Below are 18,280 nucleotides of genomic sequence, written 5' to 3' on the forward strand. Positions count from 1 at the left end.
TCCACTTCGTCTTTCTTCTCTCTCTCTCTCTCTCTCTCTCTCTCTCTCTCTCCTTTTTTTTTTTTCTTTTATTGGATTTTTTTTTTCTCTTTTCTTTTTTTGTCCTTCTTTTTTTCCTTCTCCGATTGCCCTTTTTCTTCTTCCTTCTTTTTCTCCTGTTGTTGTTGCCATTGTGCAGATGCTCTAACTGTAGTCATTCCTATTGCCATAGTTCAAGTCTTCACCACCAATGCTGGCGAGTCTCTTCGGTAGAATCAGAGGGATTGCGATTTGTAGCGGCTGGAGGAGCTGTAGCAGGGGCAGTAGCGGGAGCGGGAGCGGTGGTGGTGGTGGCAGGAGTTGTCGCGGCGCCGGAGGTAGAGACAGTGGTAGTTGGAGTTGCTGCTGCTTGCATGGCCTCTGGGAGGAACTGTGTTTTGCGTCAGCAGTGCTATGGATAGGAGGAATGAGTATGTAGACTGACAGCTTCCCTGCTTGCTCGAGAAACTGTGACGGAACGGCCGTTGAGAACCAAGTTCTGGAGCTCTTCCTCGGCCAACCCGGCATCGGGCCGGTTTTCGAACCCAAGCATCACAAAGCCTGTGTGGCGGTTCCGGCTGCGCATGTATCGGATCTCACGCGGAGGCCAGAAGAAGGTGACAGAGTCGGGCTTCGTGAGCCTAGCCCGAACGTTGGCCTCAAATGCGGCTGGAGTGCATCTGAAGTTGATGTTGCGGGCGACGAGAAGACGCCGGGCCCTCCGATAGCTCTCAATTTGTCTCTCAAAGTGTGCGTTGTAGGGCATTCTGTTTCATGGGTCAGTCACCGTTGAAGTTTTGCAACCCTGACAGGGGAGGGACAGTGCATAGAACTCTGTGATACTTACTTTATTGTCGGTTTGACAGCTTGTTTCGACTTGTGTTTGTCTTTGAAGAAGTTGTAGCAGTGATGCCAGAGTTGTTGACGTTGGTGGTTGTTGCTTGTTGGGCAGAGTGATGTTGTTTGGTAGAAGAGTTGTGCTCAAGATTTCAGAGGGCTGAAGTTTTGGAAAAGGGCAGCTGTCAGGTGGATTTGGTTGGGGACTCGAGGATTGTGCTGCTTGGTGGCCACTTCACTTCTGCCTCAGCGGTCCGTTTGACAGTGGCAGCCCTCAACAACCAGTCGCGTGTTCCCACATAACGGTGAGCCAGAAGTGAGCCAGAAGTGATTATTTAGAGTTACCTGTCAGAGCTGTTTGGCAGTTGTACTGCGGCTCCATTTGCCCATTATTGAGGTTTCCCCTTTGAATCATCCCAAGGTTACGGCAACATTCTTCGAGGCCATCGCTGGCCTATGAAAGATATCATGAGATTCTCGACTAATTACATAGCATAGTCTGTCTTCATATCTACTGCTGAGCAAAATCGCTGCCTAACAAGCCGACTTCTCATACTCAATCATCATCATCGTTGGTAAATGTGTAGTTGAATCGCACTCCATTATCTTCCAGAGTATTACGCAGCACAGTGATCTCTGATTCATCAAACTCCACCTCCTTATCACCCAAGGGCCCTTCGGCGCTGTTGCCAGTCAGAGATACCTCTTCAAGGAGTGGAAAATCCGCAATCGACTGTGCCAAAGATATCAGATTTGCGGCAGATTCTACTGCCGCATGAGTGAGTTGAAAGCGACGTATAGAGCCAGGCAACATTTTGGTAAGAATATCGGTGCTATAGCCAGGCGTTTCGACAGTTGGAAATAGGACCGAAGTGCCGTCAACGTAAAAAGTCTCGAGTCGCGAGAAATCTTTGAGGGATAGGATTTGTTCGCCATCATCGCATTTACCTGTAAAGCTCAGGTCGTCAGGAGACCGCCTTTCTCGATATCCCATATCAACGCGGATGGAACGGAGGGTATTGTTGTGGTTGCACTGCCTCAGCGCCTCGATGACCTCTCTCGGAGTCACACATATTTCAAGGCCAGCATATATGGAGTGATACTTGTAAGTAAAATGCTCCAGAGCTCGACAACGGGAGACCATCTCTTGTAGCTGATGCCTGGTTATGTGACCACCCTTGAGCTGTAAGCTGGTGACATTGTCGAGAATCATGCGGTTATTCACATTCGGCTCGTCGCAGTATGCACCATAGATTGGATCTCCAATAATCTCACGGACATTGGGTGCAAGCTCAAGAATGCCTCCAAAGTATCCAAGAGAAATCCTCCGGCAGTCGTCATGGCCCACGTAGAGTCGACGCAGTCGCGGCAACGAGACTTGTCTTGGAACCTGAGCAGCCATTTTCTCAAGCAATGTGAAAGATCCAACACCATCATCGCAGTAAACTTCATGCGCAACGACCTCGATGGACCTCACATTCGGTGTATGGGCGATGGTAAGCTGTACTATGGCCTCGAACTGGTTATTTTCCATCCAGCCATCGAGACTGACACCCAGCCTTGCTGCCGCACTCTCAAAGGCATCGGTATGACTTTTCTCGAGTTCACACCAGTAAAAGGTATTGAAGTTTATCTCCTGCACCAGCGCGCCAAGTTCGGGGCGGTGGATGATGGTCCGAAGGAAATCTGCTAGTCTCTTTAAACGCTCGTAGGCTTCGAAATAGGCGTAAAGTACTGGTGTGCCGATGCGATGGAGAGTTTTTGATGCCCGGCAGAGATGAGACACAGACTTCGGGTCGTAAGGCCTCTGGAACGAACGGAAGTTCGGGTGTCCAAGTAGTTGCCAGCAAATGTTCTCGATAATCTCTTCGGGAAACGACAGCAGCGGGAATGGCGAAGTCATGATGATTATTATGAGGTACCTATATGTCAAGTGGTAAATAGACAGAAGGAGGAATAGGGATAAGACAGAAACCTAAAAGGTTGTCAGGAGAGTTGTCATCAAAGCTATTTATCTAGAACCCTCCCTCATTGAAGCTAAGAGCATCTAGATCAGCCTTACTTACAGGGGGCATACTGCGAGTCATACTCCGAGCATAAGCTTGAAACAGCCTTGATTAGTGCTAATCATTCGACCATGCTCTCTTTTCACAATTAGCGGTTGCCATTGCGCGTAAGCACTTGTGTAAGCATTTTCGCCTTGTATACACATTATGCCTGGAGAAGGCTCCATGACTGTTGCCCTCGGACACGCTCGGGCATTAGAGCTCCAAAAATAGATACGGACGCTAAGGAATCCAAAAGCCGAAAGTGGAATCGTTAGACTACATTGTGGAGGTGACTAACCGTGGGATTGAGGCAATGAGGCTGGGCTTTTACTATGAATCCTCGTTCATTGCTCCCAACTGTTTGTTTCCACCTGCACGTAGTTATAGTATATTTGGTTTGGCCAACCTATTGAGTCTTACATTGCGTCTGCACACATGCTCTGTTGAAACCTGATATTTTGGGATAAAATCCCATAATGATACCTCGAAGATTTTACCATGGATCTTCAGAACGCTGCTTAATAGCAAGGGGCATGTATCAAAATCTCTTCACTACCTACATGCATTCATCCGTGATACTTATCATTCTGTGGCGTATAAAGTTTTTCTATTGAATGTTCCCTGAACTATTATGTCTATCAAATCTCGCCTTGACAGAGTATATGCAGAGTTGATGTCTGACCATTCATATAGATGGGGTCTATATAAAAGGGTGACGACTCGAGGCATACATCCAGGCAGTTATGTCTATTTTGATACCAGACGACGGGATTTATGACAGTAATAATCCAGGATCAGCGAAATGGGGGCCTAGAACCTCCAACACTATTCAAAGGTGTTCCACCGGAGGCACAGCTAGTGAGAAGTCAGTTCTCTCATATGACCTTATAACGAGCAGTACAGCCTACATGTATGCTAACTTTTTCTTATTAATATAGTGACTTCACTCGATACCTCTATGATTGTCTCTTTTGGGAGTAACGGCGCACAAGGTGCCGTTCTCTTTACTGAAAATCCTGTTCTGAGGCATCAAATAGGTAATGAGTTGAGTGCCCTACAATGGATGACCGAAGACACAACCGAGATGAGACGCCGATACAAACATATAATTAAGACGCATGGTTTATAGATTGTGACAAAAATCTACTCGATACACCAGTGCGCCATCATCATCATAACCAGCAAATCATCCTCCGTTGAGATCAATAAGTAGCATCATGGCTATAATGTTTCCAACTACTATTACTAGTAGTAATAAAGAAACTGATATATACTACGTTCTAGTAGCGATAGCATGGAAACTGGGATCTACTTCCCGCTACTCACGATAGTATAGAGATGGCAAATACTACCTGCTACTAGAGATAGTATATAAACTTCGATATAGCTCTTGTTATTATCGCTACTTTCCTCCACCATCCGAAAATATGTATTGTATCTACTATATTATCTTAACCTTAGGGTTCTATGTGACCAAGTTGGGGTGCTAGACAGCAACTCCCTTGTTTTCTGCTTCATCTGCTATTCCTTTTGTCTATACGCAGTAGCCTGCCATGTTTTCATCATTGCTACTCATTCCATCATCATTATCATCGTCAAATCGTGTCATGCCTTTACCCACATCACACCCGGATGCTTTCCAACTTATTAACAACTTCCTCCATCAGCTCACCAGCCTCGCTGCTAGACATCTCCTCATCCACGCGCAGACACATCTCCACCACCTCCCTGTACCGCTTGCCGATTTTACTCCCCAGCCCAGGAACCAGCACGGCGAGGACGACCTTGTCGCGCCAGCGCTCGGCCGAATAGTGCGCCTTGTAGTAAGTCTGCAGGACCTTCCAGAGGCCAATCTCCAACAAGACCAGACCGAAGCTGTAGATATCAAACGGTTTGATGTGTGGTCTACCGCGCAAGGAAGCGGGATGACGGTGCAGGTCCTCGATGGACGGGTTGCGCGGGACGATGGACAGCGCCGTGTCGAGCTCTGGGCGAGAGGCGCCGAAGCCGCTGAGATACGGCAGGGAGATGTCAGGGACGAGGGCGGCGGAGGCGGTGGGCGATAGGCCGGAGGTGGAAAAGGCTGAAGGGAAGAAGACGATGTTGGAGGAGCAAAGAGACTTGTGCAACCAGTCGAGCGAGTGCAGGGACCAGACGGCGACAGCGAGGGTTTGCGCGAGGCGGATGCGGTCGTCGAGGTCTGGCGTTTTCAGGTCGGGGCTGGAGATGAGCGTCTTGAGCGTTGAGTGAGAAGATGACGGCGCTTTGTAGACGAGGCCATAGCGGTTGTTGGCGGCGTCATCTGTGTAACCCAAACAGTCGATACTGTGGAGATCCGGATGACATTCTGACGCTGAGTGCATCATGCGGGCCAGATCGTCCATTCTGCGGACATGAGCAACGCGCTCCTCAATCTCCTCGCGGTCGTAATCAACCCATTCAATGAGGACATCGCCTGCAGTAACATGGTGGGCCTGAACCCGGCGAGGCGAGTCCAAGTCCTGAATGTCGAGCGAAGTGCGCCCGATTTTCAGGGCAAAGGTGGGCTTGAAGGATGCCTGGGGCTTGCTGTCGAGGTTGATGCGGAGTTTCTTGAGGTTGGCGGAGTTGGTGAGCTGGGGGTAGATGCCAGACGAGGCGTTTTCGAGCAGGGAGAGCTCGGCCAGGTCTCGCTGGGCGCGGTCGAGGAGTTGATGCGTCCATGCGCGCTGGAAGGATTGGACTTGAGAAGGGGGGAAGAGGGCTTCAAGACCGTCGTTGAAGTCTGGGTTGAATGTTAGCTATTTGCCATCGTAGATAGACTTATGTTCATTCATACTTACCTTTAAGATCTTTTAAGAGATTGGCGAATTTGTCCTTGTCTGTTCAGGGGCAGGGGAAACATGTAAGCATCATAGCCATAGCTCACACTCTCACAAAGGTGGCCAAATCTCACCTCCTATAACCCATTTCGTCCTCAGTCCAATTTCTTTTCTCCAGCTTCTCTCACTTGAAAGCGCACCCGGAGTCGTCTTGGAGCCATTTGTCTTCTTCCCCTCATCCTTGGACCCTTTTCTCGGTGGTGAGACATCCGCCTCCTTGCCGCCTTTGCCCGCCGCTTCGTCCACCAGCCCATAGCGATCCTGCAGCTTCTTAAAGTCCGTGACGGTGCCATGAAGTTGCTCCAGGATCTGCGTCGCCAGCACCCTGAGCTGCGGATTCCGCTCGCTCAGATGCTCATCAAACTTGCCCTCTGCCACTCCCCACTCCCTGCCCCAGACCACCAGCCGCATTTCCTCGATGCGCACTTTACACATCATCCGCTGGCTGTCCGCGTCCAGGTTGTTTGCCATGGTGAAGTATCCATATGCCTTGACACAGCCGTCGAATAATTGGCCGACGAAGCCAATCATGCCAATGGCGGTGCCAACGGTGCCAAGAACCTCAGCCATGGTATGTGAAGAGACGCGGAAATGAAGCTGTAACCAGTTCTTAGGCCGAAAAAGAAAGACCACTTGGCCTGGGTGATGGCCCTAGACTAGTGAAACGTGGTGTATATAAGCAGACCAGAAAGGAAATGAACGGAAAAGGGAAAAAAACAGAAACAGAGACAAAATAAAAATTTGAGAATAAACCAGTGGAGGGATTCGCTACGTAAAATACATAGCGTGTCTGTATGCGACTCTGCTCCGCCTCAATGATTTTCGTCTCTGCAGAGCGCTTTGTGTCCATCACATAAGCAACACCATCCCTGACCGCTAATTCCGCTTTTTTTTTTCTCTTTTTCAAATACCAAAGTGGCGGCACTGGATTTGCCCTCTTTCTTGATAATTGGAAATGAGTACTAATTGCTTATTGAACGCAGCAGGCAAATCTCTTCACGCATCGAGCTTCTTAAAGGTCAGCTTCAGAAGAGGTGTGCACCATGCCGATTGGCGGAGCACAGAGCGAGAGCCAGGAGACGTTAGCACGAAAAGCTGCGGCAATGGATAGAATTACGAAGACGTCTCGTTTCATCACGCGAAATTAGTGTTAACAAGATCAAGTCTAGAGAAATGCTGATTCTTTTGCAGAATGTATTTGATTGAGGATTTTCACGAAACTAGTCTCTGTTATCCTGCAGTGAGAAATACTTGACATTCAAGTATAGCAGTTGTTCGTTGACGTAACCGGGCATCCGTACTCCCTCAAGACGCGCGCCGACGCTTGATCTTTCACCATCTGCCACTGTCTGTTTTGTCTTCCTCGCACGGCCGGATTCTCTCATCGTCGCTGACGAAATACCCTTTGCGTCCTCTTGCATAAGCGCCGACGCTTCCCGAGGCCGCCCTCGCCATCGCTATAGTGTAAGCCCGTCCCTCCGGCCCGGGCTTGAAAGCATTTTCGGTTTCATTAGGGAAGGACAGAACATGGACAGGGCCAAAGTCTACATGGACAGGGCCAAAGTCTAGCAAACGATGTATTCTCCTAACGCTTTAGATCATTGCGAGCGCCTTGATCCTAACCATTTCTATACTGCTGGTGTTCCCCCTTAGTCTCCACATTCACTCGTACTCCGAAATGTACTACCGTCCAGCTGCGGCAATCTTCACGCCCATCTGCCTCGCGTGCTGAGCCATGAGGGCGTCAGCAATAGTCAGAGCGGCCATGGCCTCGACGATAGGAACCGCGCGAGGAGCAACATTAGGGTCGTGACGGCCCTTGGCGGCCAGGATGCCCTCGCCCGAAGCGTCGTAGCGAGCAGTAGTCTGGTCCTGGGAGATTGTAGCGGGGGGCTTGAACGCAACGCGGAAGTAGATGGGCATGCCGTTGGAGATGCCGCCCTGGATACCGCCGGAGTGGTTCGTCTTGGTCCGCAGGCGGGAGGGAGGAATGCCAGCGCCAGCGCTCGGCGTCGCATCGTCGGCGGCGGCGATAGACACGAAGGGGTCGTTGTGGCGGGATCCGCGCATCTCGGCGCCGCGGAAGCCAGAGCCAATCTCAAAGCCCTTGGTAGCAGGAATAGACATAATAGCGTGGGCGAGGAGAGCCTCAAGCTTATCAAAGCACGGCTCGCCGAGGCCGGAGGGGCACCCGCGAATAATACAGGTTACGGTACCACCAGTAGAGTCGTGCTGATCGCGGAGCTCGGCAATCTTATCCTCCATACGCTTCGCGACGGTAGTATCAGGGCAGCGCACGGGAAGGAACTGATCTACCTTCTCGCGGGTTAAGGTGTCAACAAGCTCGAGGAACTTAGGGTTGCTACTAAGGGAGTCGATATCGTCGCTATCGGTTGTAGGCCTGTCCTCGAAGAGCTTGATGTTGCCAACCGAGGAAACAAAGGCAACGATCTCGACGCCGTAGGCCTCGCGCAGCCACTTCTCGGCAACAGCACCGGCGGCGACGCGGGCAATAGTCTCGCGGGCGCTGCTCCGGCCGCCGCCAGAGGAGGCCTTGATACCATACTTCTCAAGGTAAGTCCAGTCTGCGTGGGAGGGGCGCGGGTAGAGGTCGATGGTCTTGGAGCCGTAGTCGTGAGGGCGTTGATCTTCGTTAGGCACGGTCAGTAGTATGGGTGTGCCCAATCTGCGACCCTAGTGTATTAGCATCATGGCAAACATTATGACTTCCTGTAGGGTTGTCACACACGTGCGCCCAAACTCGCATCCAGATCCTATAGTCACTCGGTCCTTCTCGTCGCGCGGGGTGCTGATGGCCGACTGGCCCGGGCGCCGGCGGTTGAGCTGCGGCTGGATGTCGGACTCGGTGAGGGACAGGCCTGGCGGGCAGTTCTCGATGATACAGGAGACGGTCTTGCCGTGAGACTCGCCGGCGCTGTGACGATGGAGGTTAGTGTGCTGATGTCTTGCGTTATGTTCCTAGCAGTTTAGTGGAGGGAGAGGGCTCACGTCGTCACGCGAAAGTAGTGGCCAAATGTCGACATGATGTCTCTATCTGTTCTGTATGTCAACTGGGTGAATTGATTGATGGAGGAGAGGGAGATTGGAGGGAGGAATGTAGCGATGTCGCAAAGATATTTTTCTTTAGATGTGACTAATACTTGAAAGTGCCCAATTAGTATGTCAGACCACGTCAACCTTGAGGATATTCGGGCTCGGAAAATAGTTGATCCATTTGATCAGGACAGAAGCACTGGTAATGGAGCGACGTAGGGTAATGATAATTAGGTAGACCAAATGGCAAAGTTGACAGGTACATGTAGATTGATAAACCTTTAAATGCTGATGATTGTTTTCTTAATAGCGGCTTAAACGCTAGCAAGATGGCGGCGCGGCAATCTGCATATTTTTAACGTCGGGTCTTATTAGAGCAGGTAGATCTGTTAAGCGCAGCTGATAGGAGACAACGACGTTGTGGCACGGAAATATCTTATTTTTATTATCAGAGAAATCTAAATCTTTTCTTACAAATGTGCCATCTCCACGCTATGATTAAAGCGATAAAGAATCTTTAGCTTCGTGTCTTTGCACACAAGCTACAATAATCTATTCCAGTAGCAATATGTTGGCATCTGCCGGATGAGAAATTGACTAGGCAATGAGAACATCGCCGATGCCGGAACTCTGGCACTACAGCATCTTAGCGCGGGGTTGGTTAACCTGTAGCTCCAGATTTGGAGTCTTGGGATATAGAAAATGGAGGACATCACACTCAAGAGAAGTGCTTGACGGGACCGCGAATTCTCGACTACATGTACCTATGGTCGTATGCGATGGAGCAAAGTGTAGTAGCATTCTATGAAGACATATGACAAACACTCTCTCTTCTCTTTTGACCTCGCCTTTATATTCCACTTTGTCATCTGGCGGGCTGTAAGATCAGGTGTCTGGCTAGCCTGCTGTTGGCTACTTATATGTGCTAATAAAACAGATAAATACCCTCCATCTGTTACATCTTCTCTCATTCAGTCGCCACCACTAAGACGAGAGTGCGTAGTCAACAACAAGTAACATGTTCGTTGGCACCAACCCAGCGTCTCCCCCGTCGGTTGTAGCCATGGTGAGATACCATGGCGGGCTGTTGTTGTCGTTGCTGCACATAGCATCAAGCCCGCTCCCATTTTCTGGAGATGAGAACAATTGAAGATCTCCTAGCTTGTCGTCATAGCCAAGCACAGCACCTGTGTCTGGCCGATCTTTTGTTTTTGAGATGTAGAATCTGTATTTGCTTAAATCAGGACCGGTAACATAAACTGTGGCAGATTTGATGGTGACCTTGCGGCCCCTGGCCAAGAACGGGAGTCGACTCTTGATATTTGGGATGGACATAACTCGTCTATCTTTATGAGCGCGATCAGGAGCTGCGGTACATGAGTACCAGGCGTCAGCGTAGTCACTGCGGACGTCCAATAGAAGGGACATGGGCTTTTTCTGCGAAGCCTTTGCGGCTCCTTCCATGATATCTCGGTTGCCTATAGAGGCGGCTCGCGCAAGGGTTTCGCCGCCGTTCTTGGCTGTGTAGCGTATTTGCATCACAACGTCGCTAATGGTTCGATAGTCAAATGCCCGGTACTCCTTGGGCAGGCGAAGACTCCAGCTACTGATGACACCTGCCCCCTCAAATGGCTGGTACCGGTCGCCGTGGAAATCCAGCGGCTCAAAGACTCCAGCATCATTGTTTCCTGAGCTGATACATACTGATCGGATGGGAGTTTGGATCTCCTCATGTGCAAATCTGGTATCTCTTTCAGTCGCTAGATATGATGGATCTGTCGAGTCGCTTGCTCGATACTGGTGCTGTAGAAGCGTCACTGTGCAATTGATTCCTACATACGGGCCGGTTATACAGGGGAAGGAGAGAGAGACAGATTTGATGCGTCTGAAGTAGTGGCCGGGGAAGTCCAAATCGAATAGGACCTCGGGTAGGTCAAATTTTGTTTCACCCAGTTCACGAAGGTTGAGCAAAGCAACTGGGTCCAACTGGCGGAGAGAGATACTCTTGGTAATCTCAAAATCGTGGCGGACCTCATTTAGGTATGATAGTTCCATCTGCTTGAGTGCGAACCAAAGTTGCTCGCCGCACTGCAGTCCCCGTTTTCCCTGATCCCAGTATCCCTTGTTAGACAGAGTCGAGCGGGCGTTAGGGCCTTGCTCGAAAAGATAGGCAATCTCAGCTTTTCGCACTAGCTCCATGGTAACCAGATAAGTCTGATACAGGTAATTCCTCGTCGTACTCTCGTACCATGAGTATAGCTCTTTGTTGCTGAATTTGGTGCAGAGGAAATCCTGGATCTTGAGTAGATTCTCGGCTGTCTGCTTCTGAGACTCTATATCCTTATCAATAACGGCAATCCTAGCCGTCTGAACTTCCATCTGCTTGTCGATGTTCTTGATGTCACGACCTGCGAGGTTCAACTGCAGACGCCGCTCCTGGAGCTGGCGCGTCCACATGGCTATCCGTGAGGCTCTCTGACTGTCCTCTGCTGCCTCGAGAGCATTCGCACGCATGATAGTTGCGCCAATCTGCATGAATTGACCAGGATTTGGGATTTGGATCGTTACGCCCATGCCCATTGGCTGTCCATTGAGAGCCGGCATTGGCACGCAAAGAAATGCGGCGGCAATCTCGTCGAGTAAAGCGGCACTACTGTTGAGGGAAGAAGATGAGTCTGCAAAGGCCAATTCTAACTTCTCATGCTGGGACAGACGTAGGTCTTGGTCGATTGGAACAGGAATGTTCTGCTGCACTTCTTCAAAGTCTGTCGAAGTTGTTGGCAACGGCACTTTATCTCCGGTCAATGCCGCGTAGTATTTAAATCGAACAACAGCCGACCGTCTACTCTCTATAAGCTGATCGAGGCCAGCCTGAGCTTCTGCTTTTTGCTTGAGCTTGATTTCCATCAAGATCCGTTGCATGCCGGTATCTTGATTTGAGTGCAAGAGTTGCAGTGCCTCCACATCTCCCTTTTCGATCGCGGAGAGCAATGTTGCGCTTGTAGTCTTCAATTCCGAGCAGAGCTCATACGCTTTCTGGATCAAGTACATGAACCGCTGCCTAGGCATCACCTTTGGGAAGCCGGAAATAACTGACGCAATATCGCTCTGTGATCCGGAAGCGAATGCGGTTACCAAGTCCCCGACGTCCACTGGTGGATCGTAAAGACTGAGAGTTCGAGGATTGCCGTTGATATCCAGCGAGTTTCTAATCTGATATAGACGCTTATCAATCTTACTGCGAAGCTCCATGAATTCCGGATTCGCTTGCACGCCAAAATAGGGAGTTAGCAGGAAGCTTTGGAGAGCGCCCGAACCGTTCCCTTCTGAGGTCCCTCGTTCCTGTAACGGAACGTAATACGGGGACGAGAGTTCCAGCTTAACAGAAGCGTTGGAAAAGTCATCCAGCTGGCTACTGAGGTCGTTGTAGCTCTTAAACTGCTGTTTCCCTAATTTGGGAACAGTCTGAGGCCGCGGCCCAAACACATGAGACGCTTCGATGTAGCGCTCAATGGCAAAATGAATCGTTTCTAAAGAATTCTGTCGGAAGTAGACATCGCCGCTTGAGATTAGCGCTTCCATGTATTTAATCGCGAACCTCTTCATGTATGAAAGAGGTCGCCCACGAGCCACTGTATGCGGGTTGAAAGGGTTGCGTCTCCAAGCCAAGATGGGCGCAAACATATGGTCTTCATCTCCCGAACTTGGCCTCAGTTTATCAATGATGGCACCGAGCTTGCCGTATTCTAACGTTGCATCGTCTCTGAATGGTGGAAATCTCCATGTAGGATGGGTAGGCTTAGGCCCGTCTGCCCCTGTTGGATCAAATACCAAGTGTGCGTATTTGATTGCCAAGTCGAATGCCTGCAAACCAATCAAGCGCTCCACAAGCAGTGCCACTAAATGAAATCCAATCTCCCAGTTATAAATAGAGTACGGCGTTGCATCTTCCCGGCAAAGCATTAGTTGGTTGGTGCTACCAAAGGCGTGATTCATATTCTGGTCTTCTGGAGACACAATTCTGCTACTTATAGTCGACTTATCCATGACCCGATAGATAGCATCAACACCATCATCATTTGTAACGGCTGCCCGCAGCTTATCGCTGAGCGGGTTGAATAGTTGATAGGCATATGTATCGTTACCCTTTTTGGAGTTCCCAAAAAGGGCAGTAGGTAGAGTAAACCATGGTTCATGACCTCGCCCGTCCTTGACAGAAAGGTCGGCAACCAAGCCCAAGGGCTGAGTAGAGTCTGACCGACTATCAAGAACCCAGCTAACAGTGGATAAGCGGCTACTTTCCACTGGGGGTTGCGATATCGAGGACCAGTTATCTGCCTTGTAATATTCCCCGGAATCGACGCGAAGTTGCCCAAAGAGGGTTCTTGGGGCGTTGGATTCGGTATACAGCCGTTTCCCGTCTCCGGAGATGAATGACAGCCTTGGTCCGTGAAGCCTGAATTGCCCTAGGTAATTAGGTTCCGACGAGCTATCAGCCTGATAAAGCAACACCGACAAATTCTCGTCAGTCTGGTAAATGCTGAATCTGAAGGAGTCAAAGGTAGGTGGCGTCCGGCCGCTTGGTGCCGTGAGTGTGTCTTGGCTCTGCTTCTGAGCTACCCACACGCCGTCAACCCGTTCTGACCAGGCCATTTTGATCTCCAGTCTCAGCTGGGCGTCGGAAGAACCACCACCACCGCCAACCTTAATCTCTTGCTCGCTATCACTAGATGATCCCCTTGATGAGAGAGTTACTGTGGTGGATGGCTTATCATTAGGCACTGCAATTACGGAAATGCGAGGGAGGAAGATTATCAGTCGATTTTGCCAAAAGGCTGGAACGACGTAAGATCCTGTGTGCGCGAGAGCCTTGCCGTCGTGGTCGACATCGTGGGCCCTCACGTCAAACGGCAGCTTCTCCCAAGGGGACCAGAGCGGAGCTGGCAATGAGCCTTTCGCAAGATATTCAAGTTGCCTGTAGTAATACTGATAGGGCGCGTTTCGGGTTCTCGAGACAATGTGGAAGACTCCGGTCTCTTTGATCTTCGGATCATGCGACTTGTCCCAATAAAAAGATTGGACCTGCAGATTGGCGATGTCGTCCATGGAACAGATGTAAGTCCGGATGATGTTGGTGATGGATCTTTCATCCAAATTGGATTTCATGATATCGTCTTCAAGCGCGCAAAAAAGTAGCGTTTTACTGTCTCGTAGTGCAGGATCGGCCCAGTTCTCAGGGTAAAGAAACACCTTTCTGTTCGCCTCCCAAAGATTATATCTCGACATCCAAGCCCATCGATCTTGTGGTATAAGAGTCCCGTCAATGTCCTCTTCAAGGCCCAACAGGCACCGATGTACGAAAAATTGCACGGTAGAGATAGCCTGCTTAATTCGTGTTGTTTCGAGACTAGAACCCATCTGAACGTCTATTAGAAAAAGATGAAAGAGGCCATCCGCATCAGTTACGCCTTTATTATATTTTATGTCATCATTTTGAAGGAGATATTGGATAAGAGCTTTGCGTCGATTTTCTCGGAGAACGTTCTGAGCATTCTTCAGAGTGTTCTTCATCCCTCTCTTGGCCAGAGCGGCTTGCAGACGCTGGACCAGCCTTGTTACGGGGCGTTGGCTCCTATCAGTCGAATCTTTTTTAGTTCCGAATGGGGGCGGCTCAGCACACGTAAATAATAGCTCGAGCGAATCTTCTCCCAGTCCCATTCGAGCCATTAGTTGAAATTGTTGGCCGATTTTACGGAGAGCCTCGAGGCGCAAATCCGAGCTCCGCGCTCCACCCTCTGAGAGATTGTTCATCAGGAGCTTCTCAGCCATTGACTTGCTGAGAACGGTCACTTGGCTGAATTGGAGAACAAGATCTGAGGAGGGAACTTGGTAGCCTAAAAAGCGCTGTGTGAACCTTGCAAAATCTACCTCTTTGCCCGTCTTCATAAGAGCCCTGCGGGCTAAGATATAGCTATGCAAATCATTCACAATATCGAAACCTTGATAATTGATACCAGAATCCAGCAGAACCTCCAACTCTGAGGCGTTCACGGGATAGTGTTCAACAAGTAGGCCGTATTGACCAATCTGGCCGATGGCATGCTGTACTTCAAGCACCACGTTCGTCGATATCGGGTGGACTTCTGTTGCTGCAAAAGGTGTTCCATCGGGATTTTGTAGTGTTATTTGAGTGTTGCTGAAATTAGACGGCCACGAAAGATATACCGCAGTACCTGCCGAGACGCCAATGTTACACTCGTATAAACTAGAGTTCCGGTCGCCATTCACATTCTTGGTCAACACGTACGTGGTCTCTCCTACGCTGAAACTTGTGTCTGTTTCCGTCTTCAAGGCCGTCTCCACATGTATGATTACATCTTCGGCAAAGAACAGTGCGCCAGTAAAATTGACAGCTTCGTAATCGACACCAGGAGACTTTGTCGTCGCGGATAGTATTTGGCTATTCAGCGTTGGTCTCCCGTCTGGGAAAGATTTTTTCAGCAAAGTTTTGATAATCTCTGTGGGCGTTTTTGAGAAAAAACTGCTAATAGCATTAAAGATGGATTGATCGACAACAGCAGTAGAAGACTGCGTCGGGACCGGCGACTCAGTGCTTGGTGAATTAGAGGAGTTTTGTGGTTGATTTAACGATAAGACCTTCTCAGCGCTCTTAATAGAGCCCATAAATGCGCCAATTAATTTCGTAGTTGACGTATCCACGGCCTCATTCACCTGAACACCGAGTCGCATAGACACAGAAATGAGATTAGATGCCTCCCATCCATCTTCTTGCAGAAGCCTCCAGGTTTTAAGGGCTTTGAGGAATGTCTTTGGCGTTGAAAGTGATGGATTTTGTTTAGAAAAGATGGCAAGTAACTTGGAGATTTGCTCAGCGTCGACCGAAAACATTCTCGCGGCTTCTGCCAGTCGGTTGTGTTTGAAGACAGCCACCATCGACAACTCATCACCCAGCTGCTCCTGGTCTTGGAATTGCACGAAATCATCGTAAGATATGTTAAGAGAGGACAACAAGAGCGGTAGATATTGCTCTGCTGGGAGCTTCTTCTCCTCAACGCTTATAGTCTGATCCCCCTGAAGCCGTATCGTCTGGATGATTGGTAATCGTAGAAAGTACTGAGATGATTGGGAAAAGAGAGAGACGATCACTGGGGGCTTGCTCTTTGTCAGCCGTGAAATCTCTGAAATAGCAGCCAACTGTTCAATCGTGTCCGGTGTTATGGTCAACATTTTCCCTCCGAAACCTTCATCACTGGTGACAAAGTCTCCAAATACGAAAAGGGCATCATCAACATCCTCGATTGGCCAACCAAGCCGCCTCCATATGCGAACAAATTGATCCAACCTCTGGCAGCTATAGACATCCAAAGATTCGCCGTCTTTTCCTCTCAATCTAAATTCGTCCAACTCGCTTGGCACATTTCTCTGCGGATTGAATTCTGCGCCTTCAGGTACGAGCGATACAGTGAGACATCCATCCAGAAACCGAGTATTCAATATCTGAGCCAAAGTCGAGAATTGGATATCGAGTCGTGGTAAGAGTTGAGTTTTGATAAACGGCAGTCCGTCCCCATTCTCGGCGTCTATAATGGTCTCCTCTCCGTCGCCCTCTTCGGGATTTTTGTCTTCGTATCCCCAATAATACCAAGATGGCAGAAGACCGGCGTTCTTCTGATATAGTTCCTGAGATATGTTTGCATTGTTTTCTACCAAACGAGCGCTACGAAGATCGTAAAACGACTCGAGAGTTATGGCGAGGTAGTCGTCTTGCGCCATTCCAAGGACTTCCGCCGCATACACTCTACTGTACACCGTGTCTACAGCCCCCTTGTCGCTCAGCAGCCTGGTGAGTGTGGAGTCTCGTGCCAGACGAGGGTCGGCACGAAAGGCTTCGAGAAGCTCAGCGGACGTCGTACTGCTCGCCTTCAAGTAATTTTGGAGGCTGTCTTTAGAGTGATCATACGGGAACACTGTCGATGGGTGCACCTTGTTGATGATGAATTTGTCGTAAACTTCATATCGCGTGTTGCTCGCATCATGTGGAAATTGAGCGGCTTCCTGGATGTGGTTGTGCGAGTCTGCATTGTAGACTTGGATTTGAAGACTATCGAGACCATCATTGGCTTCCAGGTAAATTATGGCGGATTCGAGGGTCTCGTTTACCAAATCGATGTATGGCACCAGCTCAGATGTATTTCGACAAGACAACAACAGATCACCCAAATCAGGTCTGCGTTCAAACAGCTTTTCCAATATGGTGGTCTTTGACGTGGACTGAATGCGGAGATTCTTCAGCATACGGAAAAGGTCTACAAGATAGGCTGCGGGACTGGTGACGGAACAGCAGTCTTCGCAGCCAACTTGGTCGAGGTCCCCGAACCACTTGGACAAATTGGTATCACGAGTGTCTGAAGTATCTGATTTATTGCTGGCGTTGATTTTGCCGTAGAGCTTCGAAGGAGGAAAGTCGTTAGAGCTCTGGAGCAAAGCCATCATGGATTGTTCCATTCTCATTTGGGCGGATGTAGCCTCTCCGTGAATGCGTCGCGCATGGTCTAAGGAGATGCCATAGGGCGCCACAAGTACCTCGAAAGTTTCAAGAGGAGTATAAGCAGTCTCTTCGACGGACGAAAAGCCAAGAGAGATGAGGGCCGGCAAGTCCATGGGCTCAATGATGACCCTGCATAGCTGTTGAACCGATGCGACGAAGGCGAGTGCCGCTTGCTTACGCCTCGGATCCTCGAGCTTGTCTAACCAGGCGATTGCTTTATGATTGGGTGGCAAGGGATCCTTCAAAATGTTGAAAGCAGGCCCAAGGTTGGCAAAGATTTGTATTACATCTTGTTGCACCGTCGGAGAGAGGCCAAAGTGATCCTGGGCAACCAGATTCTTAATGATGATTGCCGGCTTGGCTTCAAACATCCTAATGGCATCAGCTCGTCGCTCTGGGTTGCCAGACCAGATCGCCCAGAAATGAGTGATGACGGCTTGGATGTCCAAATAGTGAGAATGGAGAATGACTTCGCTGCATAGATTTGGAGGTAGATTGAGCTCATTGACTAGCTCAACCAGCAGGAGCAGCTTGGATTTGATAGTCTCAGTTAATAACGCAGCGTGTTTCTGAATTGTTTGTTCCACAAGCGACTTTAGCTTATCGACGTCTAGCTCTTGTTGACCGACAACGTCATCATAGACCTTCGAGGGCAGGAGTCCCTTGAGGATGTGATTTAGATCTGCTGGTCCTTCCATGATGAAGAGAAATCAAGCTGGGAAATAAGATGCTTCTTAACCCCCGCCTTTTGGCGACTGGGAGATTATTCAATGAATAAGAGGAGGAAGCATCGAAAAGACAATCTAGCCCAAGGGATATTGCAGAGTATTGGCTTTTATTTTGGTGCACGCCAAGATTGAAATCAAGCACAACAAGGGTTTTGCATTTATAAA

General features: G+C 49.4%; 4 protein-coding genes across 4 annotated transcripts; all 4 read right to left on the minus strand.

The window, feature by feature from the left end:
- Positions 1–220: 220 nt before the first annotated feature.
- On the minus strand, positions 221–2,758 carry TRIVIDRAFT_199407 (uncharacterized protein; the record flags this gene model as incomplete). Its single annotated transcript, XM_014103557.1, has 5 exons — positions 221–409; positions 464–785; positions 866–905; positions 1,201–1,309; positions 1,454–2,758. 5 exons carry the CDS (start codon positions 2,756–2,758, stop codon positions 221–223), a joined length of 1,965 nt encoding a protein of 654 aa, XP_013959032.1.
- A 1,767-nt stretch (positions 2,759–4,525) lies between these two features.
- On the minus strand, positions 4,526–6,334 carry TRIVIDRAFT_61593 (uncharacterized protein; the record flags this gene model as incomplete). The annotated part of the gene is made up of 3 exons (XM_014103558.1): positions 4,526–5,667; positions 5,726–5,764; positions 5,839–6,334. 3 exons carry the CDS (start codon positions 6,332–6,334, stop codon positions 4,526–4,528), a joined length of 1,677 nt encoding a protein of 558 aa, XP_013959033.1.
- Positions 6,335–6,929: 595 nt separating this feature from the next.
- On the minus strand, positions 6,930–8,905 carry TRIVIDRAFT_215686 (uncharacterized protein; the record flags this gene model as incomplete). Its single annotated transcript, XM_014103559.1, has 3 exons — positions 6,930–8,450; positions 8,514–8,699; positions 8,774–8,905. 3 exons carry the CDS (start codon positions 8,806–8,808, stop codon positions 7,448–7,450), a joined length of 1,224 nt encoding a protein of 407 aa, XP_013959034.1.
- Positions 8,906–9,802: 897 nt separating this feature from the next.
- TRIVIDRAFT_61595 (uncharacterized protein) lies at positions 9,803–18,085 on the minus strand (the record flags this gene model as incomplete). Its single annotated transcript, XM_014103560.1, has 1 exon — positions 9,803–18,085. One exon carries the CDS (start codon positions 18,083–18,085, stop codon positions 9,803–9,805), a length of 8,283 nt encoding a protein of 2,760 aa, XP_013959035.1.
- Between the last annotated feature and the right edge of the window lie 195 nt (positions 18,086–18,280).

This window comes from Trichoderma virens, assembly GCF_000170995.1.
Source record: "Trichoderma virens Gv29-8 chromosome Unknown TRIVIscaffold_4, whole genome shotgun sequence".
In the NCBI taxonomy this organism is placed as follows: Eukaryota; Fungi; Ascomycota; class Sordariomycetes; order Hypocreales; family Hypocreaceae; genus Trichoderma; species Trichoderma virens.